Genomic DNA, 16520 nt, shown 5'->3' on the forward strand with positions numbered 1-16520 from the left:
AACATGAAGTTGTATTTTTTTTTTTTAAACGTGCAGAAATTTCAGCTTTAGATTTAAACTTACCTTCACAAAATATTCCAGAAACTCATTGAATTTTTAGATGGAATTGTTACACCCTTTTATCTACTGCTTACTGGGAGCCTCTGCCTAACATTTCTCATTCAGTTTAAATGCGTCTGTGATGTCCTGTTGATTAAATCATGGTGACACGCTCCACGACCTCCGACCCCTGTGAATAGATGTCTCTGTAAACTCCACCGACATCTCTTTGCTCGTCCGTTTAAAGCCTTTCATTCTATAGATTTAGGCAGTCTTTCACTGGCTAACGCTGCTGATTTGATGTAGCCCTCCGAGTGTTTCAATGGTGATTTAACAGCCAAGTCCATGGTGAGGAAATCATTTCTCAGTTTTGCTTTTAGCCAGGTCAAAGTTAAAGTTATGCTACAGTACATGGTGGAGCTTGGAGTTTTTTTCCCTCTAATGTTCAGTACTGACACTTCAGAAAAAAATGTGCAAATTATAAAAGGAATGAAAACAAATAATGTGAAAAATGTTGGATTCTTTAGATATATGTTTGGATGCAAGTTTGTAATTTGAAAAACTTCATCTAACCACATCAGTTTGTCATTTTGTCAAGCAAGCAAGCAAAGCATTTAAAAAATATGAATAAATAATATACAAGGATGTAAAGTATCAATTCAGTACCATGAGCAAAATATTTGCAAATGCCCGATACAAATCGTATCTCTTGTTTTTGTTTTGCTTAAAAATGTGCTGTCTTTCTTTAGGATAATTTGCTAGGTTTGACATTTTGTGGTCGAATATAATTAAATAAATTTTCCTACTTTCTTCTCCACTCAGATTGGCGCAGCGGCTCTGTGTGGAGACCTGAAGGCCTTTCTGAACCATAACCTCTCCAAAGGTAAAAATAACTCTTTGTTACTCTGTAATATGTATTTATTTGCAGACAAATTTGTGTGAAGCGTAAGTTCAGAAATGAATAGACCTAAGTTAATGAATTATCTTCGTACAAGGGCCGGTTCTGCAAGTGCAGGTTCATTCAGAGTAAACTATTTTGCATTAATTTTTCAGTTTGGCTGTAAAAGAAATTACTGGCAGTTACTGGCAGGCAGTAAACTTTTATGTACTACCTACCTTGAAATCGCTACGTTCAAAGTGAAAAGGAGGGGTCTGAACAATAAACATTCAAGAAATAATTACTCGTCTAATTGCACCACACACACACACACACAGACACACAGACATTACGTGACTGACTGAGACTCGAACTCTTTCTGGTGTCGTAGGTTTCATTATAACATGGCAGAAAATTAACAGTGATTCCTAAAATATGTTTTATAGCTCCATACCCATCCCAAGATTCATCTTACCTTTCAATGAATGCATAAAAAATGTATTGTCTTCAATATGAATTGCATCAGTGCTCAACTGCTCATTGCATCATATAATCAACAAGAACTGTCAACGTATGAATCAAACCCTCTGAGAATGCTGTTGGTTTCTTTTGCATGCATCATATAATTATATCTACCTGTCATTAACATGCATTTTACATTCTCAAAAAAATCGTTCTGTATGATTTATAAGTTATAAGTTCGATTATGTATTCAGATTTAAGGGTGTGTTCACACTTGTCATGTTTGGTTCGATTAAAACAAACTCTGGTGCGATTGCTCTGTTAGTGCGGTTGGTATGTATGTGTTTAGTATGTGTGAACGCTGTCATCCGAACCCTGGTGTGCACCAAACAAGACTTCCAAACAAACTCTGGTGTGGTTCGAATGAAATATGAGCACAACACGGACCAAATGCTTTTATACGAACCAAAAACAGGATGTAATGACAAGATGTGACACTATGCGATATGATTTAATGACGTGGAATGAGCGGTGTAACCAAAACACAATGAGCAGAGGGCAAACGTTAGGAGCTAAAGTGCCTTTTATGAGCTTTTAGTGAGTTTGCAGGTGGTGAAAATAAAATCATACGTACACGCAACAATGAGCGCGCTTAGTCCAGCAGACGGCATTAGGTGTATTCGACTTAAAGCTGCGGCCCGATCAGTGAATGGGTGCTTTGGTGTCATAAACCGATCGGTCTGCTTTAAGGCGAACAGACTTATTGTTTGGTGTGTTCGGTAAGTTCTGTCATGAAATATGTCATTCAACCCGACCGATCAGGTTGTAAGTGCATCACTATGCCTTTAGGTTCAGTATCTTTAGATTCACTGTCAAAAATGCCAGTGTGAATGCTAAGCCATCTGGGACAAAATGTATAGTTTGCTTTTTTTGGTCCGAACTACAAGTCTGAACTTGTAAGTCCCCACCCGGATATAAAAACAAGGACACACACACACACACACACACACACACACACACACACACAGTAAAGAAGCTCACAGCACATGCACACGAACCAATGAGGTTTGTTGTAGCACATGATGCATGCAAAAAACTTTATGTATTGTGTAAATAAAAGCCTAAAATAAATTTGCTCATCATATAAAGGGATTGTATCTCTTCATAAGACTTGGATTAAATGACATGATTCATTTTTATGAAGCTTTTATGTCCGTTTTGGATCGTTTATTTTTTCCCTGTGTGACTTTTATGTTCAGGTGTGACTTAATTGCCGGAAAATATGGTACGCTTAAGCTGCCCATTAACCCTCTGGGCCCTGAGGGTGTTTTGGGGACCTGGAGAACATTCGACATGCCCTGACATTTGTGCTTTTTTCAGTTGCTTATAAAAATATAAATGGCTAAAGTCTAATAACACTGTAAACAGCACAAACTGGGCTACAATGTTATGTTAGCAGCATTTATGTACATGATTGTGTTTTTGAGAAAACAACGTTTATGCGTGGTTAGTGAAAAACTAACATTTTGAAGTCACTCAAATAAGACCATAAAACACATACAGAACAATTGTTTACAAGACTTTTGAGAACCAGATCTTGTAGGCTAGAATATTTACTTCACAATTATGTGAAAATCATCTTGTTTATTTGCTCACAGAAAACAATACATTGATTTAAATTTTTAAAGACATGTTTTGTGTTCGAAATCCAATATGCGAGGGAGTGGTAATGGGCTTGAATATTAAGTGGTTCTCACCTGAGAGACAAAGGGCCCTCCCCTAAAGGTGCTAATGGCCCATCAGTGTGACTGTGACTGAGGCAGGTAAGAGAGTGTGAGGAGACTGAAAAAATGGGTTTTTTAAATGATTTGTATTTTATTTACAACGCAGTATAATCAAAACATACATAATGAAGGTCAAAGACACATTATTGTGCACTGATCTAACCACCGAGATGTGAACAGACTTTGACTCGTTCCTGCAACAGATTCTGTTCAACAAGTGAAGCAAATAAATCATACCTGATATTTACGTGTTATTTAAGTGTTTCTGCTACTTTCCATGGATTTCTTCTGATGTTAGTGCAGCGCTCTCAGAGGAAAACAGTTGGAAGAGACTGAAAGTCAGCAGGATTCATCTGTGGTGCAGGTGTCTGATTCAATAAAATACAAACAACCAAAAAAAGAGAAAAAACATTTGTGAGCATGTTTATATCAGGAGCATCTATATATATATATATATATATATATATATATATATATATATATATATATATATATATATATGTATATATATATATATATGTGTGTGTGTTTTGTAGTCATAGACTCATTCATGCTTTGTATTATCGTAAAAAAAACATTTTATATCTGAGAAACTAATTATTATTGTTTAGCACGTTATTAAAATCTATTTTTGAACAGTGTAGGCTATTAATCATAAACATGTTCTAAACATACTTAGACTCGTAGCATTCATCATGTTACAATGTACTCTCATATTACTTTTATTGTTTTATACTCGCGCCGTAAGAAATTTAAATAAAATGAATTGCCCATCATATTCACAATGTTTTACTGGATTTCAAACATTTTTGTCAGGAATTATAGTCATCCTGAACATCATGTATGATTTTATAGTATAAAAGATATGATTCTGCAGTCATAGACTCTGTACTATAAAAGGATATACTTCGTACTATAAAACATATATTTTATATCTGAGAACTAATTGTTATCGTTTAGCACGTTATTAAAATATATTTGTGAACAGATTATTAATAATAAACATGGTCTAAACATTCTTAGATGCGTAGCATTTATCGTGTTGTAGTTTGGGAACAACCCAACTAGTAATGTGTTCAAGTTTATGTCACAATAACACGTTAACTAATGCAGAAAATAAAATAAACATTACTTACTCATCAGATCGATTTTGAGGGAAATCCAGCCTTTACTCAGCGCGTCTTCTCCCGAAAGTAACAGTATAGCAGCGATGAACTCCTCACTGACACAGTCTGACGCTTTGTTTATGCTCCGCGCGCGCGGGTCACGTGGTTATTTGCATGTGAACGCGAGGGGGCGGGATCTCATTAAAAATAATGAGTTAGACGGGACAGACTGGACATCGTGTTGGTTTCATACAGATTACTTCATCACAGAATATTTGTTTTCGATATGACTTACTTCATTTCAAAGAAGACACTTCAAGCTTCATATAGAGATAACTCTCATGTGTCTGTGTTGAGTATTCGCTGAGTTACACTTCATTTTAGTGACGCATTTCTGAAAACGGATCGCGGAGACGGAGAAGACCGAGAGCGCACGCTGTTTGTTTTCTTTATTCTTCAAAAGCACAAAGTTTAGTTGTTATTATGAGTGAATACAAATAAAAGAAGACCCCTTACAGATTCGAATGGTGTATTGCTCTTATCTGAACGATCAAACATGGCAGAGTAATTCAAGCTCTCTTCTGCCTTATCAGGAAAATCTGCCCCAAAACGCGTATTCGCGTTTGTCGGGCTCAGAGGGTTAATAAAGCTGATGTTACTGTACAAAACGTTTTTGTAGGAGTGGATGAAGACAACAGTTAGTTTAACGTTTTTTGAAGTCCGTGTATGATTGAACACTTTTTAATTGTCACTGGCAATCGTCCAGTTGTGAGTTTCCAATGGCACTCGGGTGCCAAATAAAACTCGTGCACATATCCAGTTGTGCTTTCCATCAGTGCTGCTAGTCATGCCGGTCTTATGGCGCGAGCTCAGCGTGACAACATGTGTTCAGGCCGCTCCATTGTGCAGCCACACATCTATTCAGTTCTCCTGCTCTCTGGGGCTTTCCACTGCTCTCAGATCAGTCCAGGCCAGAGCAATCGCCCGCCTGCTCTGAGCGGCCCGCCGGAGCTGTGAGAAAGCCGGCGTCTGTTGCGCAGACGGAGAGAGGAAGTCCTGCAGCAGGAGTGCACACACTTTCATTCAGCGCGTTTCCCACTCGGCACGGGTGAAAGTCCGAGCCGCGTGGACTCCCTCTGCGCTCGTTCTGCAATGCCTGGCCAGCCTCTCAAGTTTCCACTGAATGGTAACAAAAGGGACACAGAGAGAGAGAGAGGAGCACCAGGTCCCAGCCTGCCTTCGAAACATGCTCTCCACTCCTCTTCAGGTAAATCCTGCACCCCTGCTTTTTTTCTGTCCTGCCGCTCTCTTTGTTGCAGGCATTCAGGGATTGTGTCGGAGCAGCTGGGAAGGCTGCACGTGTGTCGCGGCATGCCGAGAGAAACACTCTCTCTCTCTCTCTCTCTCTCTCTCGCTCTGGGTCCCTGTGGAAGTTCCTCCACGGCTCTGTGTTCAGGGGGAGGGGTGAAGCGGACAACCCTGTGTGCGGGACTAGAACTTGAACTTTTTATTAGGAAGGGAATAGTTAAAGGTGAAGTATGGAGGTGCTTGTCGTGCCGCTTCATAAACAAACAGGTAAAGAGGAAGGTTCAAACTTTGTATAATTTCATAACTTTTCAAATAGTTTTATAAAGAGGCCTATTTGTTTTTTTAAAGAAACTTGTTATTGCTTTCCACACTCTTAAAAATCAAGGTTTTTGGCATGGATGGTTCCATAAAGAACCTTTAACATCGGTGGAACCTTTCAAATGCCCTAAACATTCTAAAGTGTGCAAAACGTTTCCTGATTAAAATGCTCTTCAAATTAGGAAAAAAACCTTTCCTTTTAAGAGCTGTTTGCTGAAATGTAGCCCAAACCTTTATTTTTAAGAGTGTAATGTGGTTCCAGATATGTGTTCAAGCGAGTGTTTTTGTCGCCGCAGAGCTGTGTTGTTGTGTTTGGTCGTTGGTGAGAGTCGCTCTGATGTTTCTCAGGCACTGATGTGGTTTTGAGCGAGCGCTGGAGTCTGTTAGGGCTGCCCCAGGAAGTAACTGTGCGTTTTCCTCCTCTTGTCTCGGCCCATGTATAGCAGTGTTTTCTTTTTGATGTCTTCCGTTATGCACTTGCATTGGCTCAATATATGTGTGTGTGTGTCCCAGGCTGCTGCTCAGCTGTATTCTAATGTGGCTTTGCTTATTGTTGCTGTAAAGAGCGTGTGGCACTGAGGCATTCCTGCGCTGAGGCCTCGCACAAAACCCCTTCAGACTGCAGCCAGTCCTGCTGCTGTACGCTCACCATCTGGAGCAGATTGTGAGGATTCATTCAAACTACTCTGACACTTTGTTACCTTTCAATATGAAATAGACAATGCTTTTCTGATGACTTGTTCATTAACGTGAGGGCAGAACAATAAAGCTTTCTAACAGCCAGAGGAGTTTCAGTCATTTCCCTCCTGAGTCTGACACCCACACGAAACAATCACAATTAGGAAACAACAGTCAATTCCTGATAAACAAAATCAAGTCCCGTCCTGTGAAAAGACGATCATAATTTCTGTTTCAGACCGACTTTAAATGTAATGTGTGTGTGTGTGTGTGTGTGCGCACATGTGGCGGAGGATGCATGTGTTGCACCAGGTTTAACGGCACTGATGCCAAACAGCTTTGATTCTTCTGTCTTGAATGAAATTTGAGAGTTTTAAAGCAAAAAAACCACTGATGGATAATCAGTAGATCAGATAGAAAGATGTATCTGGGTGTCATGCACTCAAGTGTCTAATAGCATCTGCATGTAGTAGCTGATAATGTGTGGAATGCTATGATTGGTCACTTTCAGTAGCGCGCTCTTTTAGAGAGGCAATCATAACCACATTTCATTTATTTCAATGAATCATGACCACATCTGCTGTTGTAATTTATGAAAAGCATGAGATCTACTCTGTATTGGTAGTTGGTGTATAAAGTCAATAGAACATTGTGTAAACAGTACGACATCTCGACTGCAGCTGTAGACAGACAAAGACGTACTGTGATCTGACCGTGTTCAGGACGGTGTGTGTGTGGGACGCAGGCATGCGTAGAGTGGGAGTCGTTGGCATGCGTTGTCTCATTCAGACAGTAATGGGTGTGTTCGCTCCGTTGCGTGATTGCGAAGCCCATTTGCATGGTTTTGCATCTGATATTTCACAACCTTTACATGATTTGCATTCCCATTCAGAAAACACCACAGAATTCAAAGAAAGCGTTTCTAGTGTCTTGGCCTCCATCACCATACTGTAAGCTTCCCTCACATATTCCACACACAACAGACCCTTACTGGGGTCTGAAGGAGACATTCATGGCTGATAAACACTGTTACACAGTACTGACACTACAGATACACTCAAACATTTCTTGATGTTTTTGCAAGGGATCAAATTAAGAGACATCTGCAAATAAATGACACTAGATATTTTCTCAAAACTCACTGAAAACGCTCTTTTTAGAGACTTTGCAGTGATATTTAACCAGTGATTTTAGTGGATGTGTTCACACAGGAGTCCTAGAGGAACCGCAGGTGTAGAGAATCACTTTAAACCAGAAAACCTGCTGTATCATATTAGATATGCACATTTCTAAGGACTGTAAATTATCAACATGTTAAAAACTTTGTTTGAACTCAATCTGCTACATACTTTCAGGTCATGATTCACATGTATTTTTGCTGTGAAGTCTTTACTGATTTTTATAAAGTCAATGTAAGAATAACTGATATTGTTAGTAATATTTCAAGATGAAAATTAACTGTACTGAAGGGTTTACTTAATTATCCAGACTTTTTCTTTTTTGAAAAATCATGTGAGTATCAAATATGATCACCAGACTTTTGAAAAACGTTTATTTGTACATCCTTCAATCATCATTGTATTGCATTGCATTATTTTGCTCCCCACGGTAAAAACTGCAGAGCTTCAATCATAAAACTGAGCACTAAAATATAATCTTACTAAGACTAAGATATTATTGGGAGATATATTTATGTGTTTTATGTAAGTGGGCTGTTATAAAATGTCATTTATTTTCACTACAAGCTATCAGAATTTCATCTTACTTTTTCGCCATATAAACGTAAGTAGCTGCATCAAATGTGATATTTGTTCAGTCTGGGCCTCTGAATGAATCTGAGTTTGATCTTCATATTCTCTTATGTCATGATATATGAGCCATAAAAGTCTGATGCTTCAAATGATAATCAACAAAAACACATTTGAAAACTTAGGTTCAGTAAGCTCTTCCATTAAAAATAAATAAATAATAATTAAAAAAAGACTTTACAGGATTAACTATGAACATGTTCCACTAAAGTTTGACAAACCATTTTGTGAAATGTTTTGCTTGAAATGTGTCCTTATGCTGTTTATTTTAAAATGAAATGCCACTTAGTTTGATAGCTTAATTATCTAAATCAACATATGTTTTTAAGGCCATCCATTTCTCTTTGAATCTGACTAAAAACAGAGGGAAATCAGTCACTCCCACATGTTCTGCAGAGGAAATGGACTTGAAGTACTGTACGATATGAGTTGACGGCAAATCTGTTCAGTTTTAAAAGCATTTTCTGTGAATTCAGACCAGTTCAGTTTGATTTATTTTGTCTTTCATAATTGTTTTACTTTTTACTGCAAAGCCTGTAATGGACTGATTGATGACAGGTTTCGCTTGTGACAACATGCCCCGTAGAGTTTGAAAACATGCGTCTCGTCATAAAAGTTTGCAGTTCTGAGAGTTTGAGAAGCAGAACATTCAACTTCATCAGAATGTGATTTACTCAGTTTTTAGCCTTTTAAAAGATTGGCCAGCATGATTCACCAGTAAGTAGTCATTTCTCTTCCGGACTGATGCTGCTGAATCTGCAGATTTTATTTTTTTCAATGATCCACTGAAAAAGCGCAACATTACATCACTACATCAAAGTCATGTGAGTGGCATTTAGGCTTTGCATACAGGCTGTAAAACTTAATCTGCTTGAGAGAACTCATTTGTGAGCAGTCACCATTTCCATTCTGTCAATTCTGTAATCCATTCAAGCCTCTGCTGGTCTGTGAAATGTGTTTTTCCTCTCAATTTGTGAACATCAACTTGACTGTGTTTGTGTTTGCAGGCAACATTTCCCTGGTAACGTCTTCCAGCTACAGCCCAGCCACCAAGATCACACTAGGAACGGTCAACTCCAATGTAGGAGCCCAGATGGTGAGTGTCCCACAAACACACCAGTGCACTTAAACACACGTCAAACATGCCCTTCATAGTGTCCCAAACACACAGATTCAACTAAGGCTGCTGGGATCCTCATTTACTTACTTTGTCACTCTTGTGACCATTTTTGATATATTCACCGTTGGCAACAGTCGGGAAAACTTTGTGTGCATATGCAGTTTAATCACATTTTATTTCATTAGCATTTATGTTTGATTGGAAAGATTTCAAATGATTTCCACTAGTATGCAAAACACAATGAGTGTTTATTTTTAAATGCTATATGAAAACTATTTATAAACATCAATATTTGTCTATGTATAAAGCATAAATGTATCTAAAATACTTCAGTAAACATGTTTATCAGTGAACCGATTTATTTAAATGCACCATTTGAGAGAAATGATTCACTGAAATCAAACAGACGTCTCAATTTTGTTGTAATTTTTGCTATTTAGTTTTGAATCAGAAACTGTATGAAAATATTGTTGTCATAAAGCTGTACTCACAACCCAAGGAGCAGATGTGAAACTGGACTAATGGCATAGTTTTTAGGAAGCGTAATGGCCACAAAAACCAACACAATGTTCGCAAATGATATAATCTATATTATGATATAATTGCAACACAAAATGACAACAACATCATGTACAAAGAAATAAAAAGATAACACTTTATAATGCTCCATTTGTTAACATTAGTTAACTAGAACTAGCAATGAAAATACTTATTAATTTCAAGATTTATACATTATCAAAATTAAAAGTTGTATCTGTTCATTTATTTAATGGAGCATTTTGTCCATTACACAAGTTTTCTGCCATCATTCAAAGCTGTAAAAACTAGGACAGGAAGATATTAAGGGAACGTAAGAGCACATGTTATGTTTGTAGATGGGACAGTTGTGCTGCAGTTCATGCTGTATCCAGTAGTAGGCAGGGAAATCCTGACACTCATAGACGGGCTTTACTGCATGAGCTTGTCTGCTGTACATAGACAACAGAGATCGAGAGGGGGGTGGAGAGAGCCGTGGGTTTATGGGTCAGTATAGCTGAACAAAAGAGGAATGTAGAATAGATGGGACATTGCTGTAAGAGGAGGAAGTCCGAGGAGACCTAGAACGTCTGTCAGGAAGTATCTTCTTTGTAAATGCATACATCTTTTCAGTGCTAAACTATTTCATCCTATTCTAGCTTAACAGAAAAGTACAAGAATGTGCACAAGAATCTGCCACGACGTGTCCGCTGCTCTCTCCCACGATGCTGTGAGTTTAGACCGTTTGTCTCAGAAATGGCAGGAGGACTGTTTCTTCAGTGCACAGTCAACTAAAATAAGTCTAAGTTAAGCTACTAAAATGACTAAAATAAATCAAAACATTTAATTAAATAAAATGAATTAAACTAATATTAAAATATATGTAAAAAAAGTTATAAAAAGTTATAAACAGCCATAAAATTGCTATATTGAAAATATAAAAGTAAAAGCTATTTTAAAATAAAATAAATACTATAATAATATATAAATATATTATATATAACATATAAAACTACTAAATTATGAGACTAATACTATATATAAAATACTAAAATAACACCGATATGTTGCATGCTTTAATTTGTCAGTTAGCGTATTATAAATTAAACTATTTAAATGCAATTAATGCTTAAATATTCTAATGTTTCATTTACATTTAGTCATTTAGCAGATGCTTTTATCCAAAGTGACTTATGAATGAGGACAATGGAAGCAATATTTGAATAAAAAACCCAACATTAAACATTAACATTTAAATAATAATAATGATAATAACAATAACAATGAATTTCATTAATTTCAATAAAGTTGATGTATCAAATACTTGTAATTGCTCATTCATTCATCACAGTGGAAATGTGTTTTGTCAGTTTGTACATAAAGCTATATAGAAGTATTTAATAAAATAATAACAAAAATGACAAAAGCACTTAAGAAAGTTATAACAACCTAAGCTAAAATAAAACCGAAAACTGAAAATAAGTGGAAATGTCATTAATTATACAATAATATATAAATAATACTAAAATAACAATGACGTGAACACATTATACTGCATGCTTTATTTAATTAAATTAATTACATTTTAATTAATGTCAAATTACTGGATTATAATACCTACCTATATTATAAAAGAAACAGTTTTATATGTAAATGTTTGAATTTTTTAATTAGATTTTTTCCTAATAATAAGTTGAATTACTAATAAATGTTACACATTGTGGCTGTGCTGCTTATTCACTATTCACTGCATTGTGGGATAGAGTATTCAGTGCAGTATGCTGTGTACTGCACATGTTGACAAAAATAGCAGATGATCCGATGCATTCCATTCAACCACAAAAATTGCCTGCTGTGCACTGCACGCTGCAGAAATGATGGAGAGTGCCGTTCCCATTGCATCCTGAGGAGCAGCAGGAGGATAAATCATCTGTGAGGCAGCACTGATGGATGAGGATGCCCTTGCTGCGGTTGGGCTGCAGGAGGCGTTTTTGCTCTCCCCAGGGGTTGCAGCACACAGATTCAGGTTAGCAGAGAGGCTGCTGGATAGAAATGCACTCAGGAAGGCCCTGGTACAGCAGCACGGCTCGTCTACATGTGCTCCAGAACAGGAGCCCCTGAAGCACAGCGATCTGTTAGCGTTCACATTCATCTCAATGGCAGGCGCTTGCTGGAAGCGCACAACCTGGATGCTGCCATCTTTGAATTAGGGGGGAGAAACAGGTTTATTTCCCCCATAATGGTGCAGTTACGGCATCTGCCAGCAGGGGGTGACTGCCAAAACAGCCTGCCAAACCCAATAAAGCACAGTGATGCTCTCTACTGGCCTGAACTTGTCTTCAGACAATCTTCAATTATAATTTGCATAACCTTGCACTGTTTGTTCTCTCTGCAGATTTTAAGCACACCGCAGAGAGTGTCTCATCCTGGAGGTATCCTCATCGGCAGCCCGTTTACGCCGCACACAACACCTGTGGCCATGGTTACTCAAGCGCACCCTCCCGAGGCTGACGAGTGGACCCCGGGGTGAGAGAAGAACACACACCTGCTTCACGCAGAGATTTTAACCTTTGAAAACGCCCCCTACATGATGCCACTCTGCTGTCCTCATGTGAAGTCATGAAACAATTCTTATCTATTCCTTATTTCCTGTGTTCCATTTTCATGACTGAAGTAAATTTTAGTAAAAAGCAAAACATGTCTAATTAATTCAAATCATTACAATTTAACATCAATTTCTTAAAAGTTTAAATTTATATATTTTTAGGGCCTTATAAAAAGGGGAAGTTGTGGCCTAATGGTTAGAGAGTTGGCCTTGTAATCCAAAGGTTGTGGGTTCGAGTCTCCGGCCGGCAGGGATTGTAGGTGGGGGGAGTGAATGTCCAGCGCTCTCTCCACCCTCAATACCACGACTGAGGTGCCCTTGAGCAAGGCACCGAACCCCCAACTGCTCCCCGGGCGCTGCAGCATAAATGACTGCCCACTGCTCCGGGTGTGTGTGTGTTCACTGCTGTGTGTGTGCACTATGGATGGGTTAAATGCAGAGCACGAATTCCGAGTATGGGTCACCATACTTGGCTGAATGTCACTTCACTCACTCACTCACTAAATGTTTTACTTTTTTTTTTTTTTCATTTGAATTTTTCTGGATATCATTTTAATGATTAAAGTAAATTTTAGCAAGAAAGCCCGTATAATTAATTTAAATAATTAAACTTAAATTTAACAAAAAATAAAAAAATCATTAAAAGTGTAATTAAAATGACATTTTTTAGGGCTGTAGGGATCATTAAATTTTTTTCCCCAAATTACCATTTATTTTTTTCTCAAATTCCGTGTTCCCCGTTTCGGGTTTTTATTTTTCTGTTTATTTATGTGTATGTATGTATAGCAGCTAAACCTTCAGTGCTCATTCTCACAGAGAAAGAACAAACAGAATTCATATTTAAAGAGCAGTCTTTTCAGTTTACCATTCACCGACAATAGTCTGTATTAATCAAATCATGATGTACAGCCCTACTTTAAAATTTAATTCTATTACATTCCGCGTTATACTGTAAATTCTATATTTATGGATTCCGTGATTCTGTTCACAGTGATGCAAGTTTGAAAATGAAAGCTGTTTCTGCTTGAGTTTTGGAACAACATTGACTTGTTGATGTTTAAACTTATTTAAACCTTATTATAAAAGCCATAGATATTTAATGCAGAATAAAATTCAGATATTTTTGGCAAACCTTGTGTATTTGTTGACTCATTGTGGCCTTTTCTTCATAGAAACAAAAAAAGGACACATGACTACATTGATTCCTATTACTCAGACAGGTGGGTATCTCTTTTCAAACTGAAATCTATTTTAAGCTGCGTTTTACATTTTTTAAATCATGTTTATAATGTTTTTAAAAATTTAAAATGATTTTGTATTTAAAAAAAAAAACTTATTTATAGAGGGTTAGAAAAAAAGAGTTTCAGCAGAATGTGTGGAAATATTAAAATGTGTGTTTTGCAGGGATGGACTGTGTTCGAGTGATTCCTCGTCCAGGTAAATGAGTTGAGTTGGGGGACGCTGAGATCAATAGCCACATGTCTTTCAATGGATGTGTGTGTGTGTGTGTGTGTGTGTGTGTGTGTGTGTGAGAGAGAGAGCGGCTGTAGTCTCACTAGGATTTATGAGGCTCAGATGTTCTGCAGGATGGTGGAGGATCACAGCTGCAAACCCAGTTGTGTTTCAGAGCTCCTGTGTCCCTAATGAGTTTCTCTGTTAACACACTCTCTCACACACACACACACTCCTTCAGCTGCTTTTCTGTCTTAATTGAACGTGATTAATGTTGTGTTCGGATCTGTGCTCGACTCGGCCACTAGAGCTGAGGATGAAATGGAGCAGCAGTGGTTCTCTGACAAACTCTGATGTCAGTCGTCAGTGCTACATTTCACAGAGAACGCTGTGCTCTCTGCAAGTGTTCATGTGCAGTGCTGTGTTAGTTCCTCTCATCACACATTGTGTTACTGTAGTGCTTCTCTGTTCAGCTTGTTGAACACTGAGTCCTTAAAGGTGCTGCATGCCATTTTTTGACTGTTCTGATGCATGAAAATACTATAATGTGTTTACAGATATTTAGGAAACGGTACATGTTTCTCCAACAAACAAGCTACAGCCAGTTATTCTACTTAGAAATATATGTTCTGTGATGGGATGTCTGTTTTTGCTTTGGTCTGTGTGACTCCGCCCACTGCCAGTTTACCAATAGGATTTTGACACCCTGGGTTGCCAGTTGGTGGAAAACAGTGCATTGCAGTCATGGAAGCCAGCAAATGAACCGCTTCAGAGATCACAGATTCTAAAAAGCCCCAGTATCCATCTAAAAAGCTCTGTGAGCCGGAGACATGTTAAAGTCGCTGCGCTCCATTGCGCTCGCACCTGTTGCGTGTCCTCAATCTGGCAACCTGTGTGAGCGGGAGAAACAACTCTCTCTAATATTTTGAATTTGGACTGCTGTAGCCATTTCAGCCACTAGCTTTTAATATTATGCACGGCACCTTTAATATTTCTATACAAAATCATCAATATTATTTTTATCTAAATATAGTTTTTTTACATGTTTATGATTAATTCCTGTTAATGTGACAGTTCACCCCAAAAATGAAAATCCTGTCATCATTTACCCACCCTCGAGTTGTTCCAAACCTGTATGGCTTTATTTCAGTGGTTAAACACACAAGATGATATATGAAGAATGATGGCAACCAAACAGTTTACGGTAGCCATTCACTTACATAGTATGAAAAAAAAAATACTATGGAAGTCAATGGCTACCGTCAACTGTTTGGTTGCCATCATTCTTTAAAATATAATTTTTCAGTTCCTGCACTATATGCAAATTTTTAAATTCATGTCACTGAAAGCAACAAATCGCCTGCATTTGATTATTGTCATCTGATTTCAAGATTAAAGACCGCAACAGCGTTCACTTTTAATGAAGATAACTATGGATTGAACATGCAAAGATTCCCCAGATTGAAGATGCGACACTGAACAGTGATTTTCATTTTTAATTTTCATTATCTGTGGAGATGCGTGCTGTGATAGCACTGTGCCATCCGGCAGCCGGTATAACACACTCTCACACACTTTACACGCGTCCAGTTGCGTCAGGAGTGCATCTCAAAAAACCTCCTGAAGTGGTTTATGTGACCAGATTACATCTCAAATCTGTTTCAGAGGGCATTTGCACCTAGTCTTTTCTCGATCTGATAGCTGTCCGATCAAAGAAAACATATGGATAAGTGTAAATAGCCCAGCGTGCATTTATTTATTTATTAGTTTCTCAAACACACTCACTTAATATAAGTGTTAATAACTAAATCACATTTTCAATGTTTTTTTTGTTTTGCGGATTGAAAAATGACACATTTTTAAAATTGTATCTTCTACACCAAAATAATTTTGAGCGTGAGCTCTGTGATGCGGTCGGACCAAAATATTGCCTTGACCAATGACTTGAGTTTGGGGCGGGGCTATCTGTTTATGTGACCAGTAGCAGACGAGGGGGAGTGTTCAGGAAACCTGTTTGAAAACAGTTATTCATTTTACAGTGGTGCTTAATGCTGTGGAAAACACACTTCATCCTTAATGACTAAATGCATGCAATTTTGTATTCTGCTTTAATATAGTTATTTCCTGTTTAGCCCCACACAAATTATAAAGAGCTTTACTTTGCAATCAAGCACAGACACACGTCGTGACTCTCCTGAGCCTCTTCTTGTTTTTGCTGCATTCTGGCAGATGTGTCTTCTCCTGCGAAAGGTCAGATGAATCTCCCTCCCCCTCTCTCCTCCTTCCTCTTTTTCAGCCCTCCCTCTCTCTTCTCTGTCCTGAGACTGCATTTCTGTGATGCTGAAACACTCTTCACAGGGGGGATCACATCTCTGCACTGTTGCTAAGCAGAAATCGGTGTGTGTTGCATGTATGTTACATGCAAGAGCCGCTCGCGTGTGTGAATG

General features: G+C 38.0%; 1 protein-coding gene across 1 annotated transcript in view; it reads left to right on the top strand.

Moving 5' to 3' along the window:
• Positions 1-16520, top strand: part of LOC306854322 (transcription factor Dp-2-like) — a 43239-nt gene that overhangs the window by 12051 nt on the left and 14668 nt on the right. Inside the window, exons 3-7 of the mRNA XM_079392230.1 lie at positions 862-922; positions 9388-9476; positions 12412-12542; positions 13794-13841; positions 14026-14058. Of these exons, the coding sequence (XP_079248356.1) occupies positions 862-922; positions 9388-9476; positions 12412-12542; positions 13794-13841; positions 14026-14058 (362 nt within the window). The remainder of the gene's footprint in view (positions 1-861; positions 923-9387; positions 9477-12411; positions 12543-13793; positions 13842-14025; positions 14059-16520) is intronic.

Source organism: Barbus barbus (assembly GCF_936440315.1).
Source record: "Barbus barbus genome assembly, chromosome: 34".
Classification (NCBI taxonomy): Eukaryota; Metazoa; Chordata; class Actinopteri; order Cypriniformes; family Cyprinidae; genus Barbus; species Barbus barbus.